The following is a 25,192-nucleotide window of genomic DNA, read 5'->3' on the forward strand; positions in this document are numbered from 1 at the left end:
GCCCAACAGGACTGTGTTAAGTGCAGCTCTCACTCTGAGCTTGATAAGAGAAGAACGAAGACCCTGCAGCCTGTCCCACCCAAGCCCCCGTGTCTTCTGGTCTGGCCTCAAGCAATCACCTGATGCCACCTCCTGTCTGTGGGAAGAAGTGCCACCAGTGTCTGCCCAAGGCTGCATGTCCACGGGCACGTTTCTCCCATATTTCTGCTGTTCAGCTTGGTATTGTCCCAGCCCTCACCCCTCCCTGGTCCCACAGGTGAGTGCAGCAGCAATGACTCCCTTCCTACATGGTGATGCTACAGCTGGCACAATGAGCTGTCCCAGCACAGATCCAGCAAGAATAATACAGGGGAGGAGCCCATGCTGATCCCTCTCAAACTGAAGCCTTCTTGCTCTGTGCCCCCTGCCCCAGTGCTCTTGTAGGAGCTGGGGGGCTGTGGAAGCTGAATGCCCCATGTCAACCCAGGGAACAGAGTGTCCTCAGAAGCTAGGCATGGCTTGGACACGCTGCCATAGGGGAGACTGGATGCAAAGACATGTCACTTGCAGAGCCCCTGCTGCTAGTCACCAGCACCACCCAACCCCTGGCAGAGCAGCCCAGGAATCCCAGCAATGGTCTCCCCATCCTACAGTGCCCACTGGAACCAGGCATCTGCTTCAAGATGGGTGATGTTGGGGCTGGGAGGCTTGGGAGCAGTGGTTTCACCTTGGAGGAGTTGAGGGGGGAGGCAGCACGAGCTGTGGGGGACTCTGAAAATGGGTTTTGTGAATCTAGGCTTGCCTGGGGCTGACTGACAGCTGTCCCAAGAAGATGGGGTATGAACTGGCTGGGAAGGTCTGACAGTGGGGAGACTTCTTTGATTGTAAACACTTGGCATGCAGTGGAATAGCTGTGGAAAGCAGTCTTGGAGGCAGGGGGTTGTTGTAGTAATAAGCCTCAGGCTATTTCTTATAGGCACAAGCTGTGTCAGATGAGGTATAGCTCCATTAGTCCACTCACTTGGAAATGATGGGATGAGAACACGTGGTAGAAGAAAGCACAGGGCTGATCTATCACCAAATTGATGCCTGACTCTCCCTGTTGCCTCCCCACTGCAGACAGAAAGGTCACTGTGTTGGCAAGCGTGGGAAGAATCAAATAGGAATCCTGCTGAGGAAACGAGTGCTCTCACAGGGAAAGCAGAAGGAAGACACAGGAAGGTGTACATGTTGGAGCCAGACAGGCCACGAGGACAGCTGCTGGACTAGAAAAGCCTGTTGGCTTTGCTCAGCACTTGCTCTTACAGCTATTTGCCCATGCAGCAAAAGACAAATCACATCTTCCTTAATGGGACTCTTCACTGTTCCCACAGCAGTCACTGCCTCTGTCCCCTCCTGCACAGCTGGGAGGTGGCTGCTCTCAGACTGGTGCAGCAGGGAGGTGGCAGGAGATCGCCAGCCCACAGGTCTGAAGGGGTGTGGGAATGGCTCGTGCCTAGATCAAAGGAAAGAGGGGGTGTGCTGGTCACCTCAGAAGCAGGCCATGTTTAAGAATGCACAGGAATAAACAGAAAAAACAAAACTCACAAAGACTTTATTGCTGGTGAGAGGGAGCTCTTGGTGAAACACCTGTGACACAGTATTCCTGCACCTTGCTTAAGAGTTCACTTTTTTTTCCCCTCCTTTTGTGCCTGTAACATGACCAACCCTTTTCCAGACATGTTTGAGGATGGCAGGCTAAAACTAGCACTCTCATAACTGTCCTCATTTGTCTGATGTCAGTTTGCCCTTTGGGCACAACAGCTAATCCAATGGATTTTCTTCCTCCAGAAATAGGGCACTGTGTTCTCCGTGCTGCTGCTTTAAAACCTTCATAGAGATCCTTCCTGTAGCTGTCTCTGAGCCCAGGTAGGCATATAGGCAGCGTTTAAGGGAAGCAGGGGCCCCTTTGTAGAAGGGCTCTGCAGGGATCACCCTCCTTTCATGAGCTAGCTACAAACATAATCTTGCTCACTGTGGAAAGTAGAAGGTGCCCAGTGCTAGGTACAGCTCTGATAACTTAAGGCAGTGGTTATTCATTAACCCCTCTCTGCAATGGTCCACCACGTACTTTATTGCCAAATACCTGCACTACACAACGTGTAGATTAATCTATACTAACACCCCGTGTCAGGGAACTGTCCTGACCCAGCAAGAGCTGAGCTTCTGCAAACCACAGGAAATCAACTTTGAGGAGCTGCCTTAACACCTCCCTGTCTTTCAGTACCAAACACTGACCCACAGAGCAAGGACTGCAGACTGTCAGCGTGAGCCCTCTATCTGCAGGAGGGGAGCTGGGAAGCATCCTCCTGCTACCCACAACTTAAAGAGCCTGACAGGAAATGGACCTCTGCTGTTTCACCGAGGATTCAAACCCTGCTGGCCTCAGGAGCTTGTGCTGACTCTGTCAAACATTTACAACTGTTTCCCAGGTGCCGCTGCAGTTTCTTCAGTGGTACTTACGCCAGCGGTTACACTCTAGCAAAACAGGGGAGGGGGAATAAAAAGATAAATGTTAGCACAGTCTTGTGCTCAGGGACTGTATGACAGAGTACTTTGCCCAGCAGTGATGAGCAGAAGTCTGACTATAGCCTCTTTTGTTTATCTACTGTAAAGCTGCACATGGGAGCAAGTCCTGGTGGAGAAACTACAGACACCAGTTAATCCTTTGTGTCATTTATGAGTCAATCCAGGGAATGGGTTGTGTTCATTCTGGAATATCTCAAACTGCACACAGAGCAGAGGGAGAAGTGTGCTCCTGACTGCTCCTGGCTCTAGCTAGAAAGAAGCTGTAAAGTGATAACTGTTACCACCACTTTTACAAGCTAAATTCTTTTGCTTTCCTAAGCCAAATCAGAACGCTGCTCCTTGAGCTCTGATACTAGTTCAACTGATAAAAGTATTTAAATTACCTCTGAACCTAAAATAACATGACTATTAACGAGTCATAGCAGCTTTTGCAAATGGGGAATTATCTGAAATAAGACAGATAGCAAGAAGGAAAGTTTTCTTACTGATATGCTGATAGTTCCAGCTGTAGCTGAGGACACAGTATCCAGCAAGGAGCATGGAGATTCCAGCTGCTCCACCCCTCTTCACGTTGATGTATTTGTTGTAGTAACTGCTCCAGACTGTTGGAATGGAAACACAAGGGTCAAACCACATTGACTGGTTTCCATGTGCCTTTCTAAAGCCAGATGGTTGGGACTCTTAATTTCCTTTTTTACAGAGACCTAGACTAGCCCTTTGGACCAGGCTGCAGCAGTGTTTTAGCAGGTAAAGTGGGAATTTTCTGCCACAAGAACTAGAAACTTAGCCTCACCTTTCTGCACTCCTCCAAGTAGCCCCCAGGGAGAAAAATCACAGGTGGTGAGCCACATGGGCAGCTCTCCCAGCCTTACGTCCATCAGGTGCCTTTCTGAGAGGGGACCTGCAAAACGAGAAGTCAGAATGGTCAAAGGGAGGAAACTGAGGCCAGTGCATGCTGTGCTTGTGCTTCCTGCAATGAGTGGTGAGAATGGAGCTGCTAACTTTGTGTATCTGCAAGTGACTTGACCTTGAGACTGCTCAGAAAGGGAAAGTGAACTGTCCCTCCCACAAAGTGAGCTGGCTCTACTGGCCCCAGTGTGCAAGAGCCCAACTCAAATCTAAACAGAAACACACAGCAGGTTTTCCAGGGTGGAAAGGTTGGACAGATAATGTCTGTAAACTTAGACCTGTTCAGAGCTGATCCACATAATCTGTTGGAAAAGCCCAGCAGTCAACATTTCCTACCCCTCCTCTTCTGTTATCATTTTACAGTCAAGCCTGGCAGTACAGTAAGATCCCAGCAGCACTTTTGTTTCTAACATTACCTTGATACCCTTCTGAGAAATTGCCCTTTGGTGCCTTCATTGTGATTCCTATGTCTTCCTGAAGAGACTTCCCAGGAAGCATGCTCAGACTGTGGTAATTAGAATGTAAGTCTGGAAACCACTCCAAGCCCACGGCACCTGCCTGCGTGCTTCTGCCAGAGGCCTGGGGGAGACAGATGGGTTGGCTTTTGGAGGTGTGGAGCAAGGACTGGTCCAGAGCCAGCCTGCTGTCCCTCCCTGCATTCAGGATGGGCTCAGAAACGACCGCCATCTGCTTCTTGTTCTCACTGAGCATTTGTATGCCGGTTAGGTAATTTTTGGATGTCCCCTCCTTGTGACCTCTCCAATCCACTCTTGCTGACAGATGGAGGTTCTGGGCATACAAAACAGAAACAGGGGCTTTGTATTCCACAGCAGCTTCCGCGTACACCTGCTTCTCTTCTGTCAGGGTTTTGTCTGCTCCCTCCTGCTGAGTGAGGTCAGAGGGGCTCCTTCTGCCGGCGGCTTCAGGGGGACCATGCAGCCCACGTGTTCTAACCTCATTTAAAGTAGTGGGGCCAGGCAGCTCCGCGTGTGTTGCTTTGGAGGCATCTCCCTCCTCGGGGCCGGCTGATCGCAGCACTTTAGGGTCTCTCCCGCATTGCCCCCCGGCCCTGCGGCCGCCGCTCTCCCTCACCACCTTGGCGCGGTGGTTCTCGATCACTATTTTCACTCCATCCCGAAGTTTCTCCGGGACGCCCGCCACCTCCTCGGGCAGCAGGTCGAGGGACTGTGCCACATCGCAGGCCTCCGCCTCCACCCGAGGCCGGGACGCGGCCTGCTGCTTCCTCCTCTTCCTCGGGGCCTCCGGGACCGCCTCATCCCCCCTCACTACCGCGACCGCCCCCTCCCTCCGCCCGGCTCCCTCCGCCTCTCGGCCGGGCGCAGCCTTGCAGTGCGGGAGATGTGCACGGAGCCGTTTGAAGGGCCGCCGGCAGTACGGGCAGAGCTCCGTGCCCGACGGGGCCTCCGCCATGGCGCAGCCGCTTTTATATCAGGCAGCGCGGTGGGCACCCCTTGGCGGGGGGCTTCGGGCGAGTGCGGCGCGCGTGCGCGCAACGTGCTGGGCGGAGCTAAAGCGAGAGCGGCGCGTGCGCTAAAGGATCAAGGCGGGGCTAAGGCTCGCGGCGCATGCGTGAACGGATTAAGGCGGAGCTAAGGCTCGCGGCGCATGCGTGAACGGGTCAAGGCGGGGCTAAGGCTCGCGGCGCGCACGCGCGAGAGGTGGAGACGCCGGAAGCGGTGGTGGTGGTTGAGTGGCTTCGTATCTCCTCAGCGAGGTCGGACCGTGTCGTGGTCCCCGGGCTGTGCTCGCCATGAGCTGCCGGCAGCCACTGCCCAGCGAGCGGGGAGCCAGGCAGAGGTGGGAGTGCGGCCTGAGGGAAGAGGAGAAGGAAGAGGAAGGGGAAGGGGAAGGGGAGTGCGGCCTGAGGCGGGGGCAGGCCCGAGAGGTTCTCGGCCTGCTGGTGCTGCAGGTCTGTGGGGAGGCGGGCGGAGGGGGAGCAGGTCGCGGTCAGCGGCTGGGCCTGCGAGGATGGCCTGGCTGGGGGCTGCGCTGCGTGCTGGGACTGCGGGGAGGGGGATGGTGGAGGGGCAGAGCCAGCGTTTGGGTTGTGGGTGGTGAGTGAGTTGCTGTTTAGGGCCAGCGGTCGTTGGCAGCGAGGTGGGGAATGGTTCTTAGTGGGGTGGGCGTCAGGCAGCAGTGCTGCGGCCATCCCGAGGGAGGGGGAGGCAGGAGGCAGCTCCCGGTCTGCAGGCGTGGGCTGCTGCTGCTGCAGCTTTTCAGCCAGGAAGATTCAGTTATAAATATCTTGCCTGAAGTCTGTTTTGACTCATTTGAATGTGTTTATATGGGCTAATCCTCGGTTATGAAAGTGGCTTTCTGTGAGCGTTTGTATAATGCTGAAGATCTGGTAGACCTGCAGTGTTTCGAGGGTGGGGAAAAATCGCTTGATGTTAACGACCAGGTTTTGCTGACACTGAGAGACAGTGGTTCATAGGGTTTCTAAGCCATTGTTATTGCTAAGCTACTATGGAGCAGCGCTGATGTCATAAGAGGATGGCAAGTAGATCCGAAGGGGAAGGATTTGTCTTTAGGATGTGCTTTCCACCTCTCTAACAGCAAGCAAAGCTTTCTTTGGGAATGCAGAAAAAATGCAGTTCGGGAACATGATTTGATTTCAGACACTGTCTGAGTAGTGCTACTGAAGAAAATCATCACAGACTCCTGTTGTAGACTCATGTAAACAAGATGAAATTGACCAGGTATTTATTGAAAGTGTGGTCACTGCTACTTTTTCCAGCTGTTTTTTTCAGCCTGTCAGATGTTTTCCAAAGTTCCAGGCTTAACTTTTAGATGTGCCTGAATACTGAGAGCAGTTGCAAGGCTGAGAGTTGTCAAAGAAGTTTATTTAGAAGGATGCTTAGCACTGGTTTTAATGGCAAGTGTGAGTCCCTGTCCCTTAAACTGATATGAAAATGTTGACCTGACACGTTGCTGAGGAGGGTGATAGTTTTCTCCATATAGAACAGCTAAAAAGAGAAAATGGTGTCCATGGCAGGTCAGAGGTTTAGGTGGATCTGTCATTAATTTAATGAGTTTTCCTGGTTTTCTGAAGGACAGAACTAGCAGTACAGCAGTTGGCTGCTAATGATTTCTTTCTTCTTTCTCCCTGAACTTTCTTCAGGAAGAGGAGGCGTAATGGTAACGAAGATGACAGTCCTATTCCCCAATCCAAACGTAGTACCAGGAATACTGTCTTTCAGGACTCTTGGGACACTGAGGTGAGAGAGCCTTCTTGGGCAAACTTAGTTTCCTTTAGTGCTGAGTTTAAGTAATAGTTGAATTATTTTACGAAATGCATTCATAGAGCTGTTGATGAAAACCTGTTTTTCTTTTGTGTATGACACAAAGACTGTTATGTACTTCAGAGTCTTGAATCTATAAAATGCAGTTTGGAAATCAGCATGTTTTCCAATGAAAATTGTTCTCTTTGATGAGGAAGTAGTGTATGTCAGATAGGGAAGAAACAAAGAGATGGTTTGCTGCCAGCTTTGGTTTTGCTATCTGAGACGTGGTGTCTCCAGAACCCAGCAGATGACTGGAGTGCATTGCATGTGCCTGTGGTCACTTTGCCTAGCTACTTCCTTTTCCAACTTTTCCTTTACAGTGATATTGTGGTAGAAGTGGTAGTTCTTAACTAGTTTTCAATCTAATAACGATAAATAAGTGCTCTGCTGGAGCTTGGCAATTTAAGTAAGATTTGCTTGTTCACAGCAACCACTGAAACAATCTGGTTTCTGCTGGTAATCACTCTGATCTTTTTCTGAATGTGGGATAAACTGTCTCCAGTGATTTCATCCCTCACATGGCAGGTGTTCTAGCATGGTGCCATTTGCTAGCATCTGAGATTTAAAAAAAAAATAAATAGAAAGGTGCTGATTTCCACACTGCCACCAGATTTCCTGAACTGCTGCCTGTATTAATCATCTGCAAGTTCACTGTGTGCGTTTCTAATTAGCAATGCAGTTCTGTTGTGAAGTGTTAATGGGTAAGAGCGTGCACTGTGGGGGCTGCCTGTTAGTTTTGTCCCTGGAAGTTATGAAATGGATTTCTTTTAAGATTTTAAAACATGTTTTTTTTTAATGGAGCCCTCTCCCTCTGCAGACTGACCCTAACGAGTATTTACAAGATGTTGTTGTTGTATTCAACCTTTGAGTATGCTTGGACTACACAAGGTGTGGTGTGCATTGTACCTGAGCAGTGTATCTTTGGTCACGTAGCAATGCCTTCAAATGCATAATTAGATTTAAAATGATACAGAGCTCTGTTTCCCACCGTTGCTTCTGTGAGGGAGGCTTTCTGTTAACCAGCACAGCTTTACCAGTGGCTGCTGTGGTACTGGGATTGCATAGGAAATGCTCCAGCAGCTGACGTGTCCATCACAAGAGAAGTTGCTCTGATGAGAGATGTTCCTGTTACGGGTGTTGTTTTGCTTTAATGAGGACTTACTGGGTTTTGCTTCTTGAGTATAACGGGTAGAAGCATAAATAGCTGCTTGCCATCTGACACGGAGTCACTTGTTCAACAGGTTAAACACCTCTTCCTGAGTAGAGTAGTTAATGGCTAAACAAGCTTTGAGGTGGGAGGAGGAAGAATGTAGTGTGGAACAAGGGATTGAAGTGGGAGTAATGAAATTGAGAATATCAGGAAAAGCCTTCATGGTGAGTGGCAGAAGCACCTTTGCTTGTCCTGTGAGCACTTGATGTTTGACTGGGCAAAGCCACTAAAATGCAGGAATGGAAACAGCCTTGTAGCAGACACGTGGGAGCAGATGCCCTTAGCTCTGTCCTTAACTGCTGTTTTGTTTGGGGTGCCTGTGGCTGAACAGCATGGGGATGAGCTGCCCGCCCTGCTGCTGGCCAAGGCAGAGCAGAGTTCAGTTGCTGAAGCTAACATTAAGACTCCTGCTTTGTGCATGCACTTGTGTTGCAGAAGTATGTTTTAACACATTAAACCCTGAAGTGCAAGCAAGGGGAGCTTCTTCCTGGTGATGCTGGAGTGGAGTAATGTGTGTGCTGGGCACAGTTTTACAGCACTCAACATTCCCTTTCTCAAGGGAGCAGAATTCACAGTGTTTTCACTGAGCTCTTTTTTATTTTTTTCTGCTTGTTTTCTTGTGATGTTGAATCACTGAACAGAGCATGCCCAGAAATTAAAGCTGGGAGATTTAATCAGCCTTCGATGTTTCTTTGAGGACTTCCTGTACTAAGTGGAGAGATTTTGGTGCTTGCCGTGTGCAAGTGCTTCCGATGGGTGTCACTTTGAAACTGTTGCCACTTTGTGATGCTTGACCTTAGTTTCCTGAAATGTCATTGACATGGGGAGCTCTGGCTGTTTCCAACCCCCAGCAGCTGCAGGAGGGAACTGGGAAGGACAGTGTGTTTCCATCTGAGGGCACACACACCTGCTTTTTGTGTCATGCTGGCCTGGGTTCTGATTCCTTTTGCCTTCCTTCATCTGAAAGTTGGCTTTCCTTCCCACAGTGATTTGCTTGAGAACATAACCTCGCTATGAAAACCAGGTGGCTATAGTACTGAAACAGAACCTGGCTTGTGGCAGAGCTGTGTTTTGCCTTGTTCTCTGTAGCTGACAGCAAAGTGTTAGATGGAGGGAGGTCTTTTAGTGGCCGTGTGTGGGTTGTTCTTTGATGGCATCACTCAGTCCCTTGCTTTCAGTCACACCACTCCTATGAGCTGTGTGTCGTGGTAAAGGATATTGCTGTTTTCTCCCACTGGGTTGCCTTCATCCGGGGTAGGCAGCATTTTTAACTTGAGCTGACTTACACAGGAGGGAAGCTGAGATGTTCTTCAGCACCCATCAGCACTGCCTCTTGGCAAGTTGTTATAATGATGTGCAGTTCCTTTTGTTCCCAGAACAAACCACTCCTGTGCTCCCAGGTGACAACTGTGGGGAACTTCTGCTTTGCAGTTCAGCCCATAAACACACATGCAACTACAGCGGATGTGAAACAGCAAAGCAGAGCATTTCCACTGTGTTTTGTTTCCTGTTCAGCCTGTCCTCTGTGTTCTCCATTTACTGGCAGGTTAGCTTTCTTGTCTACATAGATACCTACTTATTACTTTAGCAAAAGCTCTGCTGTCATTGACTAGCCTGTGTGTCAGGTTAGGCAGAGCTGCAGTGGATCTGCTGGGGAGCTGTTACGTGGGGAATTAGGGGCATGGAGCACTGCACTCTGCAGCCTGGGGTATCTCTGGGGAAAGCCCTTTGCTCTGGTTTTCCCTGGGAAGGAAAGGAGTCTGCAGTGATCTAGCCAACTCTTCTCCTTCCTAAACCTAATTTCTTAGGGCTCTTTTCTGATAGCCTGACTGATGATGGGAATCCCCAGGTGTAACTGTTGGAGATCGCTGCCATAGGGAAGCAGTAACTTCTCCCAAATCCAAGTTTTTCTATAGCATTGCAGCTATGTCCCTCTACAGGTATTACCATGGTGAGTAAGGGCTGGTCTAAATTCTAATTAAAACCAGATTAATTCTTTGTTAAATTCATCTTAGATTGTGCTACTCTCAAGTTATTTTTTGCTGTCAGTGATCGAGACACAGCATCACGGATCAGCAGATTGATGCAGATAGTTTCCAAACAAATGTCTAGATAAAACTTGTGTGATTTTGGGGGGGGGGGGGTGATGGGTTGGGTCAGCCATGGAGATGCCCTTTGGATACTTCAGGTGCTCATAAACTCTCACAGGGCTTTCTTCTGCCCTTTTGCTTAAAGCTTTGTTTCGTTGTGTAGATGCCTGTCATTGCTGACATGATGACTTTAAGGATTCTTTTTTTGTCTAATTGTAGTCCAAATGCGTTACAGAATGTGCACCACAGCCTGGGGAAATGGTAGGTCCATGACATGATTTGGGTTCTAAAGGGGCTTCGTGCTAGTGAATTTTTGCATTAGAGAAATGGAAATAAAGAGTCTGACGAGTTGGAACTATCAACAGCCTTAGATGTAGGAAGCACGTCCCAGGACACAGTCCATGCTTTTAAAGTAAAATTAGTCACGCATAAAATAATCATTACTAACAGCTCTAAAGTGTTTTTGTTCTGATGAGATACGGAACTTTACCAGTAAGCAACGCTAGGTTCTCATTTTGATTTTTACCTTGATTTTCAGAAGGTGGCTGTAACCAGAAACAGTAAGGAACGCAGACTAAAAGGAAACAAGGTGTCCTGTGCGGTGGGTTTCTCTCCAAGGCTGCTACGACTTGTTCAGCATAATAGCACTGCACTTCAGTATTTGTGCTTCTATGCAAAATGAGATGGGTTAGCAGGTGCATTTTGCTGCTCCTCTCTGTCCTTCTGATGTTCTCTCCCTCTCGAGTGTCAGTAGCAGTAGAAAGAGGAGTGGGTTGCTCCTGTCCTTACATCTGCTGCTTCCTTAAGAATGACTTCACGGTTTTTTTGTTGTTTTCTCCTTGCTAGCTGAACCTAACACACCAGCCTCACTGCCCTTGTCTTGCTTGATGTACTAGAACAGAACTGAAGCGTTTTAGTGCTTAGCAAAAGAAGGAAATGTACATGGTTGAATTGTCACGCTCACTTGTGGAATCAGTGCCATGGGGCTTCCAGCTGGCATCGTGATCCATCTCAGATTTGTGCATGCCTTCCCAAGCCTCTCACAGATGCACTTTGCACCGTTCTTTAGATTTACCCTGAAGTGAGACCTTCTGGAAGCAGTGCCAACTGTTAAATTGCAGTTGATTTCCTTAAATTTGTCTTCCTCTGCTGTCAGTGCCAAGCTCTGACTTCTGTGGTTTTAACTTAATGCTTACCAAAATGGTTTTTTAGCTGCTGTCATTTATGGTGGCTGCTTGTTTGAGTTTATTCTTACAGGATGGCAAAGGAGTCACTTTGCATTGTTGTCATGAGCAGCATATCTCACAGTAACGAAGTATTTCAGCTGTAGCTAATGGAAACCTTTCATTAGCAGCCCCTAAAATGGTACAAACCAGACAGTTTTATGTCGTTGAAATGCTGAAAATGATGGCTAATGCTCTTCCAGTTATTACCATGAAGTGTGTTTATCCTAAATGCTGGCCAATGAGCCTTGTCCTCAGTGTGAGCTCAATCTTAAGTTCTCTTCTGTGTGTGTGGAAGTACCAGATGGCTGTCATTCTTTCACTGCCGTGTCAAGAGATGGAAAACTAACAGCTAACACTGCAGTCCCAGTGCTTCACTGGGAGGAGGGTGGCTGCATGCATGTCAAGGTGTTCAAAGGCCTACAATGGGCATCGTGTTGCCTTTAACAGTCTGTTGCTTTGGGTGCTTCAGATCACATTCTGACTTCTCGAAAAATGCTTTGCATGGTGCTAACCTAAACCGTCTGCTGAACCAGAAGTGGTACATGTGAAGGTGGTGCAGCTTCTTCCTCGTGCCCTGCCTGCCCTTACTGACACGAGCAGCTTTGTAGGAACGTTCTTTATTTTCCAATTCTCGGATGAATTCAGCAAACTTCACTAGTGCTAAAATGTGGGTCATGGGGGCAGAGCTGATGGGTTTAAACCACAAGGTTTGAAGTGGAGGTCAGTGAAACTGTGGGTGAAGGCTTGCTCATCCCTTCAGCTCTGTGGTGCTTTTCGTGTGTTGGCAGTAACTGCAGCTACGAATGCCAAGAAAGCACTCGGTCGATTTTTTTTGTCCATCGGGCTGAACGTGAGCCTGAAAATCTGGAAGGGAGGGACTTAGTGTAAAGTCTGTTGGCTTAACTGTGGCGTTTCGTTGTGGACAGGAGAGAGCAATGTGTCGTTTTGCTGTTAACATTCTCTTTGTCTCAGTCCTCCAGCAGCGATAGCGGCAGCAGCAGCAGCAGCTGTAGTAGCAGTAGCATCAACAGCCCTGACAGAGCGAGCGGCCCAGACAGCAGCATAAACCCCAGAGCTGCAGGATCCAGCCCTGTGTCATCTCAAGCCTTCCACGAGCAGTCGGCGCTAACTCAAGGTCCCTACTATCACATCAATCAGATCCTGAAGGAGGCACACTTCCACAGCCTACAGAGCCGGGGACGCCTTCCAACATGACGCGCCAGCAGTTCCTTCTGTGAACGGACAGCACTGTAGATTTGATATTTCAACTAAGTTTGTTAAAATGGAATTGCACAGAATGCCTGTTGATCTGTTCTTTCATTTCAAAAAGGCAACAGGAAATTGTTTACGCGTGGTTTGCTGCACTATTGCAATGCAAAAGGGGCTTTGAAGCAATTTTTATAGGATTCTTTTTGGGGTGGTTTTAAAGTACGTGTTGAGGGGAGACTGAGGAATCCACATCTGTGATATAGGATTGCATAACGTCCAATTCCAGTTGACTGCCTAGTCTGTTAGCAATTTGTTCTCTATGTAAGATTCTTTCCAATGTTCATCTTCAGTTTTATAAGTTTTCTTTTTTTCAATTTCAATAAACCAGTAAAAAATTTACTTGGGAAAATAATTTTTTGAGCATGTAGAGGTAATGAGACAGTAAATGCTGTCACGGGAATTCTGTAGGACTGCTGTAGCTGCAAGCTCTCCCCCAGGTCTGGGGTGTGATGAGCCCTGTCTGCTTTATCTTTACTGTCGCAGTATTGGAAAAAAAAAATGTGAAACTAGAACCAGGAAAGCTTAGGCAGCTGTAGCCAAAATACGTGATGCCTGCTGGTTTCATTTAGCAAACAGACACATGGTGTCTGCTGAGGAAAGCATAGAGTAGCCTGGGGAGGAGCTTCTGAAGGAACGAGGAATCTTGCATTGCTCTAATACCAATTTCTAGCTGTGAAATGTTTTGTTTTCTGTTACATTGTGTAGCCTTATTTCTTTAACTTGACTTTAACAACTCCTGAGGAATAGGAAGTAAAAGCGTAGCTAGACCTCTGGTTCAGCAGCCAGAGTGTAAGGACTGTCCTGACCTGTTCCTAGTTCAAGTGGCATGTGCTCATCTGGCTGAGGAGGGAGAGTTCTCTTCTGACAGCGCCCGTGGAGGTATCAGCAATCCCTGCTGTGGAAGAGAGTGCTCTCAGTGAAGACAAACGCAGAGACAGACTCTTTTATTGAATCACTTGGTCATGCCAGAAAGCCAGCCCAGCTTGAAGAGAGAAGGTGCAGCTGTGTCCTCCTCCTCAGTTACAAGCTGCCTGAACAAGGAGCCAGGGCGCAAGGCCTCGTCTTCTGCTCTTGTGAGTGCCGGAGGTGGAACCTGTTTTTAAATACAAGAGTCAGGAACAATTACAGCATACCTTTGACTTATTCCAAACCCTCATCTACAGTAGCTGCAAGGGGACACAGACTACAGCAGAAGAGCTGTTTCCAGACAGCCTAACTGGTTTTGCAGTGACGAGCAGCAAAAGGTTGTTCTGAGAGGTGGATGCAGAGCTTCTACTTGTTAACAGCTGCACAGAAGTCATTCAGTGCTCAAACACAGTATTTCTGTGCAGTAAGGAAAGGGCTGTTGTTGCTCAGAGCAATGGGGTAACAACAGTTAAAGCACAGCTGTTGCTTTTGTAGAGAGCTGCTCTTGAGTAATGGTGGACTTTAACCTCTCCAGAACTGTTCTGACAAAAGGAACAAGTGATTCTGCAGTGGAGTGAATGCAGAATGTCCATGTACTCCACAGCCATTGCTGCTGCCACAGCAGGGGAGTGGTGGAAGCAAGAGAAACATCACTGCACACTTCTACACGCCACTACAGCTGAGGTGAAAGAGGTAAAGAATACCTTTACTGTTTAGCTTTGGGCCTTTTAAATAGCCCTGATACTATGTCTGGGTTTTAATATTTCTAAATAATAGAGAACAAGAGTGGCAGTAAATGCCAGCATTAAGTAACACTGTGCTCTGATAAAAGCCAGATCTTTATTCTTCCGTCCCAGATGAAAAAACATAATCAATTTGATTATTAGATTATTAATGACTAAAGCAGATGGATCACTAATTCCTGCTTCCTGTAGCAGTAAGGTATTCCTGGTCTCTCTCACTCCTCAGAGCACAAGGAGCTCCACCTAAGCAAATGTTTTCAATTGGAGGAAACATGGCAGCGTAAGGTTTGTCTGCTAGTAAAACAAACAACACAAGGCAGAGCCTTTGCAAGAGAAGCAAGCCACTCAGTTCACACAGGCTGAAATACCCAGGCCAACTTCATCAGGAGTTAAAGGTCAGCATCGCACTGGAAGGGAGTTGAAATAATTAGATAATATCCTTAACGTTTTTTGCAGCCATACTTAATATGAAATCCTTTTATGCATTGATCTCAAATCTTCACTGCATTTTCATGGTGGTTATTGCCAATGTTTTACCATACAGCAAGCAGGCCCCACAGATATCCAGGGGCTATCAGGTTTCTGTTGGGGCTCAAGGGGAAATCCAACCCATCTCATGTTGTGTTGCCGTAATGGTTCTCTCATTTTACAGAAAATAAAAATCAGGTTAAATATTAACTGGCTACTTTCTTCTTTCCCTGCAAGCTTTAGAGTTGGTGGGAGAATGAGTGCTGGCAAGAAGTTAGCATGGCTCTGTTTTACCAACCTGAACTCTTTCTGTGTCCCTGGTAGCAGATTTAGTCCTTCGTGAACTTGACATACTCAGCGGCAGAAGTCCAAATCTTAAAAGATGGAAGAAAGAAATGCAGTTGGTCATAGGAAACAGCAACGCTAGACCTGTTTCCTGGAGAGATGTAGGAACAAACAGAAGAGCTGGGTGACGTACCTGATCTGGCTGGATGCTAAGGGCAAAATATTATGCAACTCCTGGGAGCTGAGAGCACCACTCCTGCTCGTGTACTGGTTCTCTGTCCCGGTCAGCAAGCCAAAGAGAACCTACAAGGTATGAAGGAGCTGTTTGCATGGGACATCTGCAGAGCTGAGCAGACAGTGTGCTGCTGCTGGGTCTGCTGGCACTGCACTGTGCTGCTCCTGTGCTTGGTTTTAAAGTCTGACTATAAATTGCCTTGCTTCTCTCCTTGCAACTCTTGCTTTTAATTGGTACTGCTTGCTGTTACCGTAGTTGAGTTCTAAGGCTGCTTCAGCACTACTTAACCCAATTAACATTGCACAGGCTTCAGTGAATCCTGTTAGATAAAGTTCTGCCAACTCCATGCACGATGACATGCCGTGCAGCCAGCTCAGCAAGCTCCTCGTCATCACCTGCTGTTAAATACCCTTCCCACTCCTGAGTAAGTGCTAGGAGTTCTCTCTGGACATGAAGCAATTTATAAAGCACTACAGCTGCCCTGTGAAACATGTTTTGCAGCACTGCTTCCTTCTAGCTGCATTCCTCCTCGTGCACTTACAGAGGTTCTCTGAACCAGGCGATTGAGGTTGCTGTTCAGGTGTGGTGTAAAAACATCCAAATCAAACGGATCGATGTGTCCCTCCAGGAAGTCGGTCACCTTCTCAATCCTACGAGCGGAGCAGAGAAGGCTGCTCAGTATTTGTGTCCTCGTGAGGGGGACGACACAAAGCTGGCTGCTGAGGTCCGTGGGATGGCTTCACCAAGTGCTGTGTGAGGGACTTGAGCTGCAGAAGGGACTGCACAGAGCATGAATGGCTAAGAAAGAAATCAGCTGAGTGGTTGCAGCCCTTACAGGTACCGCCTGTAACTGCTGCTGCTGTTTCTCCCTGTGGTAGCTCGCAAGGTTTGAACTCAGGTGGGAGCTCAGAACTGTTCTCTTCAGGGGGATCCTGTGAAGATGTGCCTGCCACCACATGGACCCACTGTGCATACAAAGCAGAGGGGACAGCCCTGCAGTCTGAACTGGCAGCTGCAGAATCCCACTCGTACATTTTGAGCGTAAGCTGTAAGTAAGAAGCCATTCCTGTATGCAGACAGAGCCTGTACTGCCCTGCACAGCACAGGCACTGCTCCCGTGGGTGTCCTGGCAGACAGCAAGGCCAAGCTGAAACAGCTTTGGGGCCTCACAACCAGAATTACACTGCACCTGGAGTCATGCTTGATCCTGCTGGTTTTTGCTTCCTCACTCTTTGCTGTCAGGATGATATTCAGGTACCGCAGATCGTAGAGTAGCTGCAGAGCTCTGTTCTGCATCACGGGGAAGGTGCCTGCTTTCTGCAAGTAGGAAAAGGGCTCTTCACTCACACTGAAGATGTCAGCCCCCCCTAAAAAACAACCAGCACAACTGGAGCGCTCTGAGCACGCAGGTTGGTGCCAGATCCCTTTCTGCCTCATTCTGGGGGAGGCAGAGTGCACTCACCCCTGCAGCTCTCCCAGGTGGATATTTCTTTTTCCAAGACTGCCCAGCGATCCCCATGTCCTGTGCCAGCTGCAGCCAGGCCTGCTCCTACTCACATACCTTGTCCTGCTTCTCCTCCATGAGTTTCTCATAGGCAGCAAGCACTTCTGCCATGCAGGCCTTCAGCAGCTCCTGCAAGGTGACCTTTGGCAGAGTGTGACCTCCGACTCGGTTCACCTCTTGGCACAGGCTGAAGAGGAAGCACTGGACGTACCAGGATGGCTGTTTAACAAAACAGTGTTATTTCCACGTGGTCTGTTAGCCTTGTCAAGAGCACATCGTTTCAGTTCTGAGCTCCCTGAATCAGTGCAATCAATTTCCCTGAAGTCTCTCCTGTGGGCTACTATGTACAAAGCAGGCATGCATCCTTATTTGGCTCAGCTTTACAGGACTGGGGCCAATCTCATTCATTTGAATACACAGCAGCAACTAACTCTTTTCCTTCCTTTGGCCTCTGTCCTCATGAGGTGAGTGTCTCAAAACACAAATAACAGCACCAGAGAGTGTCTGCCCTGCTCTCACAGTGCCAGGCAAACTGCATGGTGGGTCAGCAACCTTTGACAAAGCGGTGGTTTTGGAAAACATCACTTTTTTCCTCCCATCAGATCATTCCTCTGCATTTGACAAGGTGACGTTCCTCATACCTGCATAGGCAGACGGATCTTTGATGTTACGCTGTTTCCAGACTCAGCCTCCTCCTGAATTTCAATCTCGTCCCAGTTGGTGGCTGTGGCCAAGACAGAACCAGCTGCGTCTAGCAGCAGTGTTTGAGTAAAGCACTGAACCAGAGCCTAGAGTGCAAAACACAAAAGCATCGAGTCACAAGACTCTAGTGATAAGCATGAACAGGCAGCCTGCTCCTCACCCCCCCGAGCCTTCCCAGTGAACACATCCCACTGGGAGCCATCTCTGTCTCCCACAAGGAGCAGCAGCAGATCACAGGGAGCTGAGCCAGCAAAGCCCTGCAGAAAGCATCTGCGATGAGAGGAGCAGCTCCTTACTTTGGTGACAGCGGAGCTCCAGATCTGGTAAGCAGCCAGGCTCTGCTGTAGGAGTTCTGCCTTCACCTCCTGCCACTTCGCTTGCACGGGGTTCACTTCTTGTGTTTTCCCCTTCCCGAGCTTCTTAGTGGAGCGGGTTTCCTTCAGTGCCATCTCCACACTGCCTGACCGGCCCAGGATACACTGCTTGAGGTGAGGGCAAAGCTCGCTCAGGGACTGGCACAGCCTGGCCATGAAGAGGACAGCATGGAGCCTGCCATCACTGGGAGCACCCGCCTGCCCCCCCAGCAGGCTCTGAGCACCCTGCAGCTCTTCACGCACGCAGCTCAGCACGTGGTGGATGCAGGCAACGCAGTGCTCACGAAGCAGCCCCTCCGCCACGCTGGTGTCAGCATAGCGGTCAAAGGCCGAGCGGGGCTGCACGGCGGGAGCGGGCTCCTTGGGGGCTGCAGCCTCTGCAGGAAGGTAGGACAGGAGGTCATCCAGCATGGCTTTCAGCTTCGAGTCCAGAGCTGAGCAGAAGCTCTGCACACACGGCGTGAGCGCCTGGGCCTTCATGGACAGCCCGCTCTTGGCAAACTGGCTGCGGTTTGCCACGCTGACCCAAGCAGCGTCCGAAGGCAGATCGCTGGAGCTCTCTGACCACACGAACTGGGCCACATTGTGTTCAAACTGGATGTGCTTGCTCGAGGTGGAGGTGTTGGATTTGACCTCAAGTTCCTGAAGGGCTAAGATGAGAAGCTGTTTGGAGCTGCTTGAGATGGATTCAAACCCCTCTTTTGTCAGGATCTAGAAAATGAGGAAGAAAGCAGCTTTTATATGTGCCTCCTGTAACACAGCACTTAAGACATGCATTTTGTGCTGCTAACGTGGCACACTGGAGACAGCAAGGTGGGGAACACAGCAAAGCTGCTGTGAAATGCTGCAGTGCAGTGCTCACCTCCAGCCTGTCCAGGAAGAGCTGCCGCAGCACGTCCTCCCAGAAGGAAGCAGGCTTGTCCAAAAGGCGACGGCACAACACATCCCAGTTCTGGCTTATGGACTCGCTTGTGAGCAGCTCCCACACTGCATCACGAATCCCTGCGAGGCCTTTCAGACTCTTCACGTAGACCAGCAGGTTGCTGACCCCAGCCCTGATATCCTCACTGCACCTGAAGGCAAGAGGATTACTTCAGACTTGCTCAGAAACAACCCCAGGGAACCCAGGAGAAATGCTACATCAAGGTGAGGGGGCTCTTTATCTACAGTCAGTAAACTCTACCTGCATGCACCTGCATGACTCAGCTGCACCCTAAATCCCAGCAAGGAAGCCACATATCCTGCATTGGGAACCCAGGGCTACAGTGGTCATCGAAGCCAGATGCACCCTGGGAACAGCCCCACTATGATAAGTGCCCCCCTGTTATGAGCCTGACAAGCAGGGGCTCTGGGAAAGGTTGCTGGGGAAACATCTCATATAAGCACACCATGGGGGTTGCAGCTGACGCCAGGGACCGGCTGGCCAGCCCAGCAGCAGCTCTATGGGATAATGACACATGACTGACACCAATGTATGAGTAATGAGGCTGATAAGGGGCTGGAAAGGCTGTCCCCATCCACATGGTGGGAAGGGGGAGCAGGGGAAGGAGCTGAGCACTCTATAAAGGGGTTCTGCCAGCACTCCCAGTGTGGATAAAGGCAGTGAGAAGGAAGGAGGTGCTGGACCAAGAACCAAAAGAGAGCGGTAAGGGATTTTGTTCTCATTTCTTTCTTTGCTTGTTTACTGGTGACACACGTGTGACAGGCTGCCCAGGGGGGTTGTGGAGTCTCCTCTGGAGATATTCAAGACCCACCTGGACACCTACCTGTGTGACCTGGTGTAGGGAACCTGCTTTGGCCAGGGGGTTGGACTTGATGATCTCTAGAGATTCCTTCCAACCCCTACGATTCTGTGATTTTAGCAATATAAATCAGTTCTAGATAAATATTATGAAGCCCTGGGTTAGCCAGGGTGGTCTGCTTTATCAGAGTGCCACAGACTGTTCTGAGATGCCTCGGCTGTTTAACTGCAGGGAAGAAGAAACATTGAGCAGGGAGCCAGCAGAGCTCTGCTTTGTAGATGCATGTGGCTTTGTTTTGTTCTTAGCAAGGACCTTGTTGGGACTGAGAGAGTTTTGTGGAGGAGAGTGTCACACTCACATGACAATCCACTTCTGCAGTGTGTCTCTGAGGTAGTCCTGGCTGATAGGGTGTGCTAGGGTCCGCAGAGTTGGCTGGAACTCCACTACAGACTCTGGGAGGTACCTGAACCAGCTGCTCAGCTTCACCTCATCCTCCAGAACCCCACCTTTCCCTGGAAGCACATGGGATGGGGGAAATCAGCTCAGCACAGACGTGGTCTCCTGTCTGTAAACAGGCTGGGTGCTCACCTGCTTGCTGCTGGCCTGTAGTGCTCTCCAGAGTGGAGAAGAGTAAGCCACAGGGGAGGGCTGGATCTGGTGACACTCCATCAGGCATCATGTAGAAGAGTGCGTGAGCCTGGTACAGGGTAGTGGTTAGCAGCTCCATCAGTGAACACACCTGATCTTTTATACCAGCACCTGCAAAGAAAAAACAAACAAACACCTTCAGTGAAGGCAGCCCCTTCAACAGAAGTATAACTGTGCTCTGTGGGTCTAGTGAAACCCTCCAGGAATGCGATGGAGGGCGTGTCTCAGCCCCAAGCATCGTCTGCTTCTTGGTTAAAGATAAGCTTGGCTTCAGACCCTGAGCCCTGTTAATTCAGCACTGTGGCAAAAAGCTGCCAGTGATATCCATCGTACCACTGCAATAGTGCAACATGGCTGAATCCTGCAAAGCTCACTATGGTGGGGTTTCAGCCATCCACTCTTCTGCTTGGGTACCACAGGGCAAGAGGGAGAGGGAAACAAAGCAGGTTACCCTGACTTTAAAAAGGAGGCAGCCCTGGTGCACTGACCGTGGTGTGGCTGATTGAGAAGCTGTTGGACTGCCAGCTTCCTGGCCAGAAGGAAGTCTGCAAGGGCCTGGCGTGGGGAGCTGTCCTCCAGAAGCATGATGGCACACAAGGCTTCTGCCACTGCCTGATCCGACATGGTCTGGCACTTCAGCAGAGACTTGCTCTCCTGCAAGATGGCGGACCTGGCAAGGAAATGAACCAAGTGCTGGAGGGAAAAGGTCTGGTGTTTGACAGAAACTGAGGTTTGGTTAGGAGACCCTGAGCAGAAACTGCATTCAGTGCTGCGTTCCTCACAGCAGAAGCCTGCTAATACTTCACAGAATGTGCCAATACATCACAGAACAGATTAAGTTGGAAGAGACCTTAAAGATCACCTAGATTCAACCCCTGCTGTGGGATGGCTGCTACCCACCAGCTCAGGTGCACTAGGGTTCCATCCAGCCTTGAGCACCTCCAGGGATGGGACACCCGCAACTCTGGGCAGCAGTGCCAGGGCCTCACCACCCTCTAGGTGATGAATTTATTCCAAACATCCAACCTAATCTCCTCTCATTTAGTTTAAAGCCTTTCTCCCTTGTCCTGTCACTAACTGCCTGCGTTAAGAAGCTGCTCTCCCTTCTGCTTATAAATAGCTCTCTCCAGAGCCCTCTCCGGTCTGAACGCTCGCAGCAGCAGCCTGGGTGCAGCACTGCAGGTGGGGCCTCACAAGGTCAATCCCATCTGTCAACGCAATTCAATCTCCTCTTGCCCTCTGGGCCTCGAGTGCACGCTGCTGGTTCACATCCTGCTTTAACCCACCAGAACCACAAGTCCCCCCCACGGCGCTGCTCTCAGGGCGTCCTTCCCCCACATCCCTGTGCCAGTGCCCACCTGAAGTGGCTGGCGGCGGCCACCTGGCGCAGCAGGATGGGGAATCGTGCGAGGACGGGGCTGTACCGGGCGCGGGGCGCGTCGAGCTGCAGCAGGCCGTGCAGGTGGCGGCACAGCAGGTAGAGGCGGGCGGCGGGCAGGTAGCGCCCGGCCTCCATAGCGCTCCACGCCCGCTCGGGGATGTCCAACAGCAGCTTCAGCTGAGCCGCGGCCCGGTACAGCTTCTCCTGCACCCGCGGCGGTGCCTGCAGATGGGGAAAAGGAGTTAAGGGAGAGATCGGAGGGCGTCCCCCACCCCCTGACCCTCCCGCTCGTTGCCCACCGGCGGAGCGGGGCCGGGCCGCGTCACCCCGCCGCGCTGCAGACCCCGCACGGAGCCCAGCAGCCGCTCGGCGCTCAGCCGCATCTCGGCGATGGTGTCGGCCGCCTCGATCAGGTCGCGGTAGCGCTCGCCCACCATCTGCCGCAGCTCCTCTCGCTTCTGCTCGATGCCGGCCCGCAGCCGCCGCTCCGCCTCGCGGAGCTCCGCCGCCGTGTGGGCCTCGAACAGAGCTTCGGCCTCCGCGCCCCGCGCCGCCACGGCCGCCATCTCTACGGGGCGACAGTGACGCGCGACCGCCATCGTGGAGACGGGCAGCGCTACTTCCGGCGGCGCGGCGCCATCTTGGAGTCGGGAAGAACTACTTCCGGCAAGGCGGCGCCATCTTGGAATCGGGAAGAACTACTTCCGGCGGGGCGGCGCCCGGTTGCCGTGGCAGTGGAGATGCGGGGAAAGCACTGCCTGCACCGTCCCGCGCTGGTAACTGGGGCTCCCCTCCTCCCTGGCTCCCGGGGCGGCCCCAGCCCTGTCCGCTGCTTCAGACCGCGGAGCCGGGCCCCGACCCACCCCCAAGGCCCGGCGGGGCCCGCGGGCGGCGCTAGGGGGCGCCCTTGGTTCGGCGGAGAGCTCCGCGTCGTCTGCCGGATCTGTTTGGGGGGGGGGGAGGGGCTGAGCGTACACTTCCCGCCCAGGGCGGTTTTTGGCTTTCCTGTGCCTGCTCCCCTGCGCGGGCGGAGTGTTTTCTGAGTGCAGCCCAGAGCCGCCCATCCCCGCGCACGTACGCGCGTGTGCGCGTGGTTCTCCGTCGCCCTGAGCAGCTGTAAGCAGCAGGCACACGCATGGGGGCGGAGGGGCACAAACGCCCAAGTGTTCTGAAGGGGTTTATTGGCGTGGAAACCCCAGAGAGCAAAAGCTGGCACTGCTGGGCTGCAGAGCTGAACTGTCGCAGTTGGCAGCGCGGACCTCGGTGTCTCCCTGGCAATGCACTGTCTCCAAGCACAGGCGTTCCTGCGTGCACAGCCCTCACCCAGCTTCGTTTTCCCCGGCAGATTAAATCTCCAGCAGTGGCAGCTAACAGGCTCTGATCTCTTCAGAAGCAGCACAGAGGTGTTGCCGGCCTGAAAAGACAACCTCCTGCCCTGGAGCTGTTCATGGTGAGTTTCTGCAACCCTTGCACCCGCAGCTGTTTGTGGTCACGCTTCAGCTGTGACCCGTCTCGTTTCGTGGTCGGAGCTCTAATTCTGTGCTGTCTTGGAGCGATGTCGTGCTTTTGGGGCAGTCAGCTCTCTTGGGCGGACCCTCTGAGCTGAGACCAACCCCTCTGGGGGAGTTACAGTGAGGTGGTAGAGGGCACAGTGGGACTGTGGAGGGCACAAACAGTTTGGAGCCTTTTCTCCTCCTGGGAGGAGTCCCAAGATTTTTCTATACTTACGCTGCTCTTGCCCAGCTTGGGTGTGTGCACAGTCAGAAACCTCAGGGAGTAACTGTTTATTCCCCCCCTCACCCCCACCCCCCGTCTGAGTGACACAGACAGCTGGGAGCCTTCACTGAGGGAAGTCTCAGTTCCACGCAGACACTGAGAAACACCACATTGCTACAAACAGAAAGGCTTCAGGCAGAAATGCTCTCCATCGTGTTCCAGTCACAATGTCTTACACCAGACCCGCACGCACTACACAGAGCACAGATACAGATACAGAGGGGTGTATGTACAGAACGTGGCAGTGTGGCACAGTGCTGCCTGGGGAAGCCCAGCTTGGCAGGGAAGGGCTCAGCACTTAGCAGCAGCCAAAGCTCTTCTCACCTTGCCCTGCCCAAGTGCTGATGCTGTCTGATAGCAGAGCAGCAGCTTCCACGGTCCCTCCTGGCTCGTGCACACCACAGCCAGCCTCACAGGGATCTGTAGGGCTGGGTCTGATTGCTCCTGCATGCTGCTTGTGGGGTGCACAGCACAACAGAAGGGTGCAGAGTGTCTCTACAGCATCAAGGATAATAAAACCTTTTGCTGGCATGTCTGCTATATACACATATGTACAATCACCCACCCCTTCCCTCCTGACCATGCAGTACAGCGTGGGGTATTTGGGCTTTGCATCCCTTGTCTCCTGATCAGGGCACAGATCCAGGCAGGTTCCCCTGATCCCAGCTGGAGCCATGTCCTTGTGCTCCTGGGTTTTGCTGTCCTGGTCCTGGAGCAAACAGCAGGGTGAAATCTGACAGGAGTGTGCAGATGGGGTTGCGGGCTGACAGGGAAAGGCAGATGTGTCCTCAGGCCAGAAAGCAGCAGTTTGCTTTTCAGATGCAGTGATGGGAAGGTCGAGTTTGAGGTCTGCTGCGTGCTTTGCCTGTGCCTTGCTGGTGATCTCCCCTCAGCACAGCCCTGGCAGGGCGGGAACCAGGAGGATGCAGGCTTTCCCTGAGCAGTTGGAAATCAGCTTGTTGATAGCAAGGGCTGAAACAACCCCAGGAGAACAACACAAGCTGCAGCTCTCAGGCCGTACACCCCAGTGCTCCCAGCACAAACATCATCAGCACTGCAGAGCCCAAGTGCCCTGGTCTTGCAGTCCCAAGGGCTTGGCTCTTGCATCTTTCTGGTGCTGTTTTGGGATGCTAGTGCTGTTAGTGTCCCCAGCATGCTCCCTGTTTGCCCTTGGTGTGACCACGGGACTGTGTACTGCTTGGGGCTGCTCTGTCTGGGTGCAAGGAAGGTGCTGCAGGCCATGGTCTAATGCTGGCTCGTGCTCTTCTATCTGCTGAGCTGGAACAAGGGTGCTGAGAGGATGGGGAAGGATGTGGGAACCAAGCCTGGCTCTGAGCAGTGGTGTGGATCCAGAGCCTGGGAAATCTGAGATGGGACCTCTCTATGGAGCCTCCATCAAGAACAAGGGATGGAGACTTGGGGAAGCCCTCCAGAGATAGGACAGTGCAGTTTGCTAGGAAATCGTTACTTTAGAGAAATCCAAGGCAGCTTTGGTGCTGAAATCAGGAGCTGTAGAGATGCAGCAGGAAGGCTGCAGGGCTGAACACAGCCTCTCACTGCCCAGCAGGCTTTGGCAAACACCACAGTGCCAGGCTCCATCTGTGCGTGGGATCAAGCGATGGGATTGGGGACAATTGGTTTCTCATGGGCTTGGGGTCACCACACAAATGCTGGCACACAGGATAGTACTACAGGACATGGGGCACTCCGCTTCCCATCACCTCCAGTTTGGGATAAATCTGTTCCAGCCAGGGTAGGTGGGACTTATAACTAACCTTACTTGCCCGGGAATAGTCTGCATGTGAAGTGGCAGCAGAGCTGCTCCAGCACTCCCAAGATTGACCTATTTGAAATGAACTGGGAGAGATTTCT

The 25,192-nt window shown here is 51.2% G+C and overlaps 4 protein-coding genes across 8 annotated transcripts in view; 1 reads left to right on the plus strand and 3 right to left on the minus strand.

Annotated features, from left to right (window-relative positions):
• The window catches only part of RPL38 (ribosomal protein L38), a 149,910-nt gene that overhangs the window by 97,791 nt on the left and 26,927 nt on the right, over positions 1-25,192 (minus strand). The gene's annotated exons all lie outside the window — the stretch shown is intronic.
• Positions 1,568-4,887, minus strand: MTNAP1 (mitochondrial nucleoid associated protein 1). Its single transcript, XM_065735633.1, has 4 exons — positions 3,873-4,887; positions 3,341-3,448; positions 3,033-3,149; positions 1,568-2,496 (listed from the first exon to the last, which is right to left on the minus strand). Exons 1-4 carry the CDS (start codon positions 4,885-4,887, stop codon positions 2,468-2,470), a joined length of 1,269 nt encoding a protein of 422 aa, XP_065591705.1. The 3' UTR covers positions 1,568-2,467.
• VCF1 (VCP nuclear cofactor family member 1) lies at positions 5,205-12,588 on the plus strand. 3 transcript variants are annotated; one of them, XM_065735385.1, is made up of 4 exons: positions 5,205-5,274; positions 6,599-6,695; positions 10,281-10,322; positions 12,260-12,588. In XM_065735385.1, the coding sequence occupies exons 1-4, from the start codon at positions 5,228-5,230 to the stop codon at positions 12,500-12,502; spliced, it is 429 nt and encodes a 142-aa protein (XP_065591457.1). In that variant the 5' UTR covers positions 5,205-5,227; the 3' UTR covers positions 12,503-12,588. The 3 variants fall into 3 exon arrangements, with proteins under 3 accessions (XP_065591457.1, XP_065591456.1, XP_065591458.1); XM_065735384.1 differs by lacking the exon at positions 10,281-10,322 and adding an exon at positions 10,600-10,662; XM_065735386.1 differs by lacking the exon at positions 10,281-10,322.
• Positions 13,485-22,110, minus strand: COG1 (component of oligomeric golgi complex 1). 3 transcript variants are annotated; one of them, XM_065735374.1, is made up of 15 exons: positions 21,844-22,110; positions 21,522-21,766; positions 20,652-20,833; positions 20,104-20,274; positions 19,874-20,027; positions 18,636-18,846; positions 17,696-18,484; positions 17,339-17,485; positions 16,755-16,916; positions 16,383-16,510; positions 15,735-15,843; positions 15,152-15,261; positions 14,972-15,047; positions 14,574-14,612; positions 13,485-13,649 (listed from the first exon to the last, which is right to left on the minus strand). In XM_065735374.1, exons 1-14 carry the CDS (start codon positions 22,108-22,110, stop codon positions 14,595-14,597), a joined length of 2,769 nt encoding a protein of 922 aa, XP_065591446.1. In that variant the 3' UTR covers positions 13,485-13,649; positions 14,574-14,594. The 3 variants fall into 3 exon arrangements, with proteins under 3 accessions (XP_065591446.1, XP_065591444.1, XP_065591445.1); XM_065735372.1 differs by lacking the exon at positions 14,574-14,612; XM_065735373.1 differs by having other exon boundaries at positions 13,485-14,612.

The sequence above is a fragment of the Cyrtonyx montezumae genome, unplaced genomic scaffold (assembly GCF_038088225.1).
Source record: "Cyrtonyx montezumae isolate F1298 unplaced genomic scaffold, pur_monq_1.0 scaffold_19, whole genome shotgun sequence".
In the NCBI taxonomy this organism is placed as follows: Eukaryota; Metazoa; Chordata; class Aves; order Galliformes; family Odontophoridae; genus Cyrtonyx; species Cyrtonyx montezumae.

Bases quoted from the DNA above. Each gene is read 5' to 3' on its own strand.
- COG1 (XM_065735372.1), bottom strand. From the start codon at position 22,110: ATGGCGGCCGTGGCGGCGCGGGGCGCGGAGGCCGAAGCTCTGTTCGAG. The intron at 15,262-15,734 runs GTAAGTGCACGA...CATACCTTGTAG, and splicing joins GCCTGGTTCAGAGAACCTCT to GTTCTCTTTGGCTTGCTGAC. The intron at 15,048-15,151 runs GTACGTCACCCA...CCATCTTTTAAG, and splicing joins TTAGCATCCAGCCAGATCAG to ATTTGGACTTCTGCCGCTGA.
- VCF1 (XM_065735384.1), top strand. From the start codon at position 5,228: ATGAGCTGCCGGCAGCCACTGCCCAGCGAGCGGGGAGCCAGGCAGAG. The intron at 6,696-10,599 runs GTGAGAGAGCCT...CTTGATTTTCAG, and splicing joins AGGACTCTTGGGACACTGAG to AAGGTGGCTGTAACCAGAAA. The intron at 10,663-12,259 runs GTGGGTTTCTCT...TCTTTGTCTCAG, and splicing joins GAAACAAGGTGTCCTGTGCG to TCCTCCAGCAGCGATAGCGG.
- MTNAP1 (XM_065735633.1), bottom strand. From the start codon at position 4,887: ATGGCGGAGGCCCCGTCGGGCACGGAGCTCTGCCCGTACTGCCGGCGG. The intron at 3,449-3,872 runs GTAATGTTAGAA...CTCGTTTTGCAG, and splicing joins TTTCTCAGAAGGGTATCAAG to GTCCCCTCTCAGAAAGGCAC. The intron at 3,150-3,340 runs GTGAGGCTAAGT...CCATTCCAACAG, and splicing joins ACTTGGAGGAGTGCAGAAAG to TCTGGAGCAGTTACTACAAC.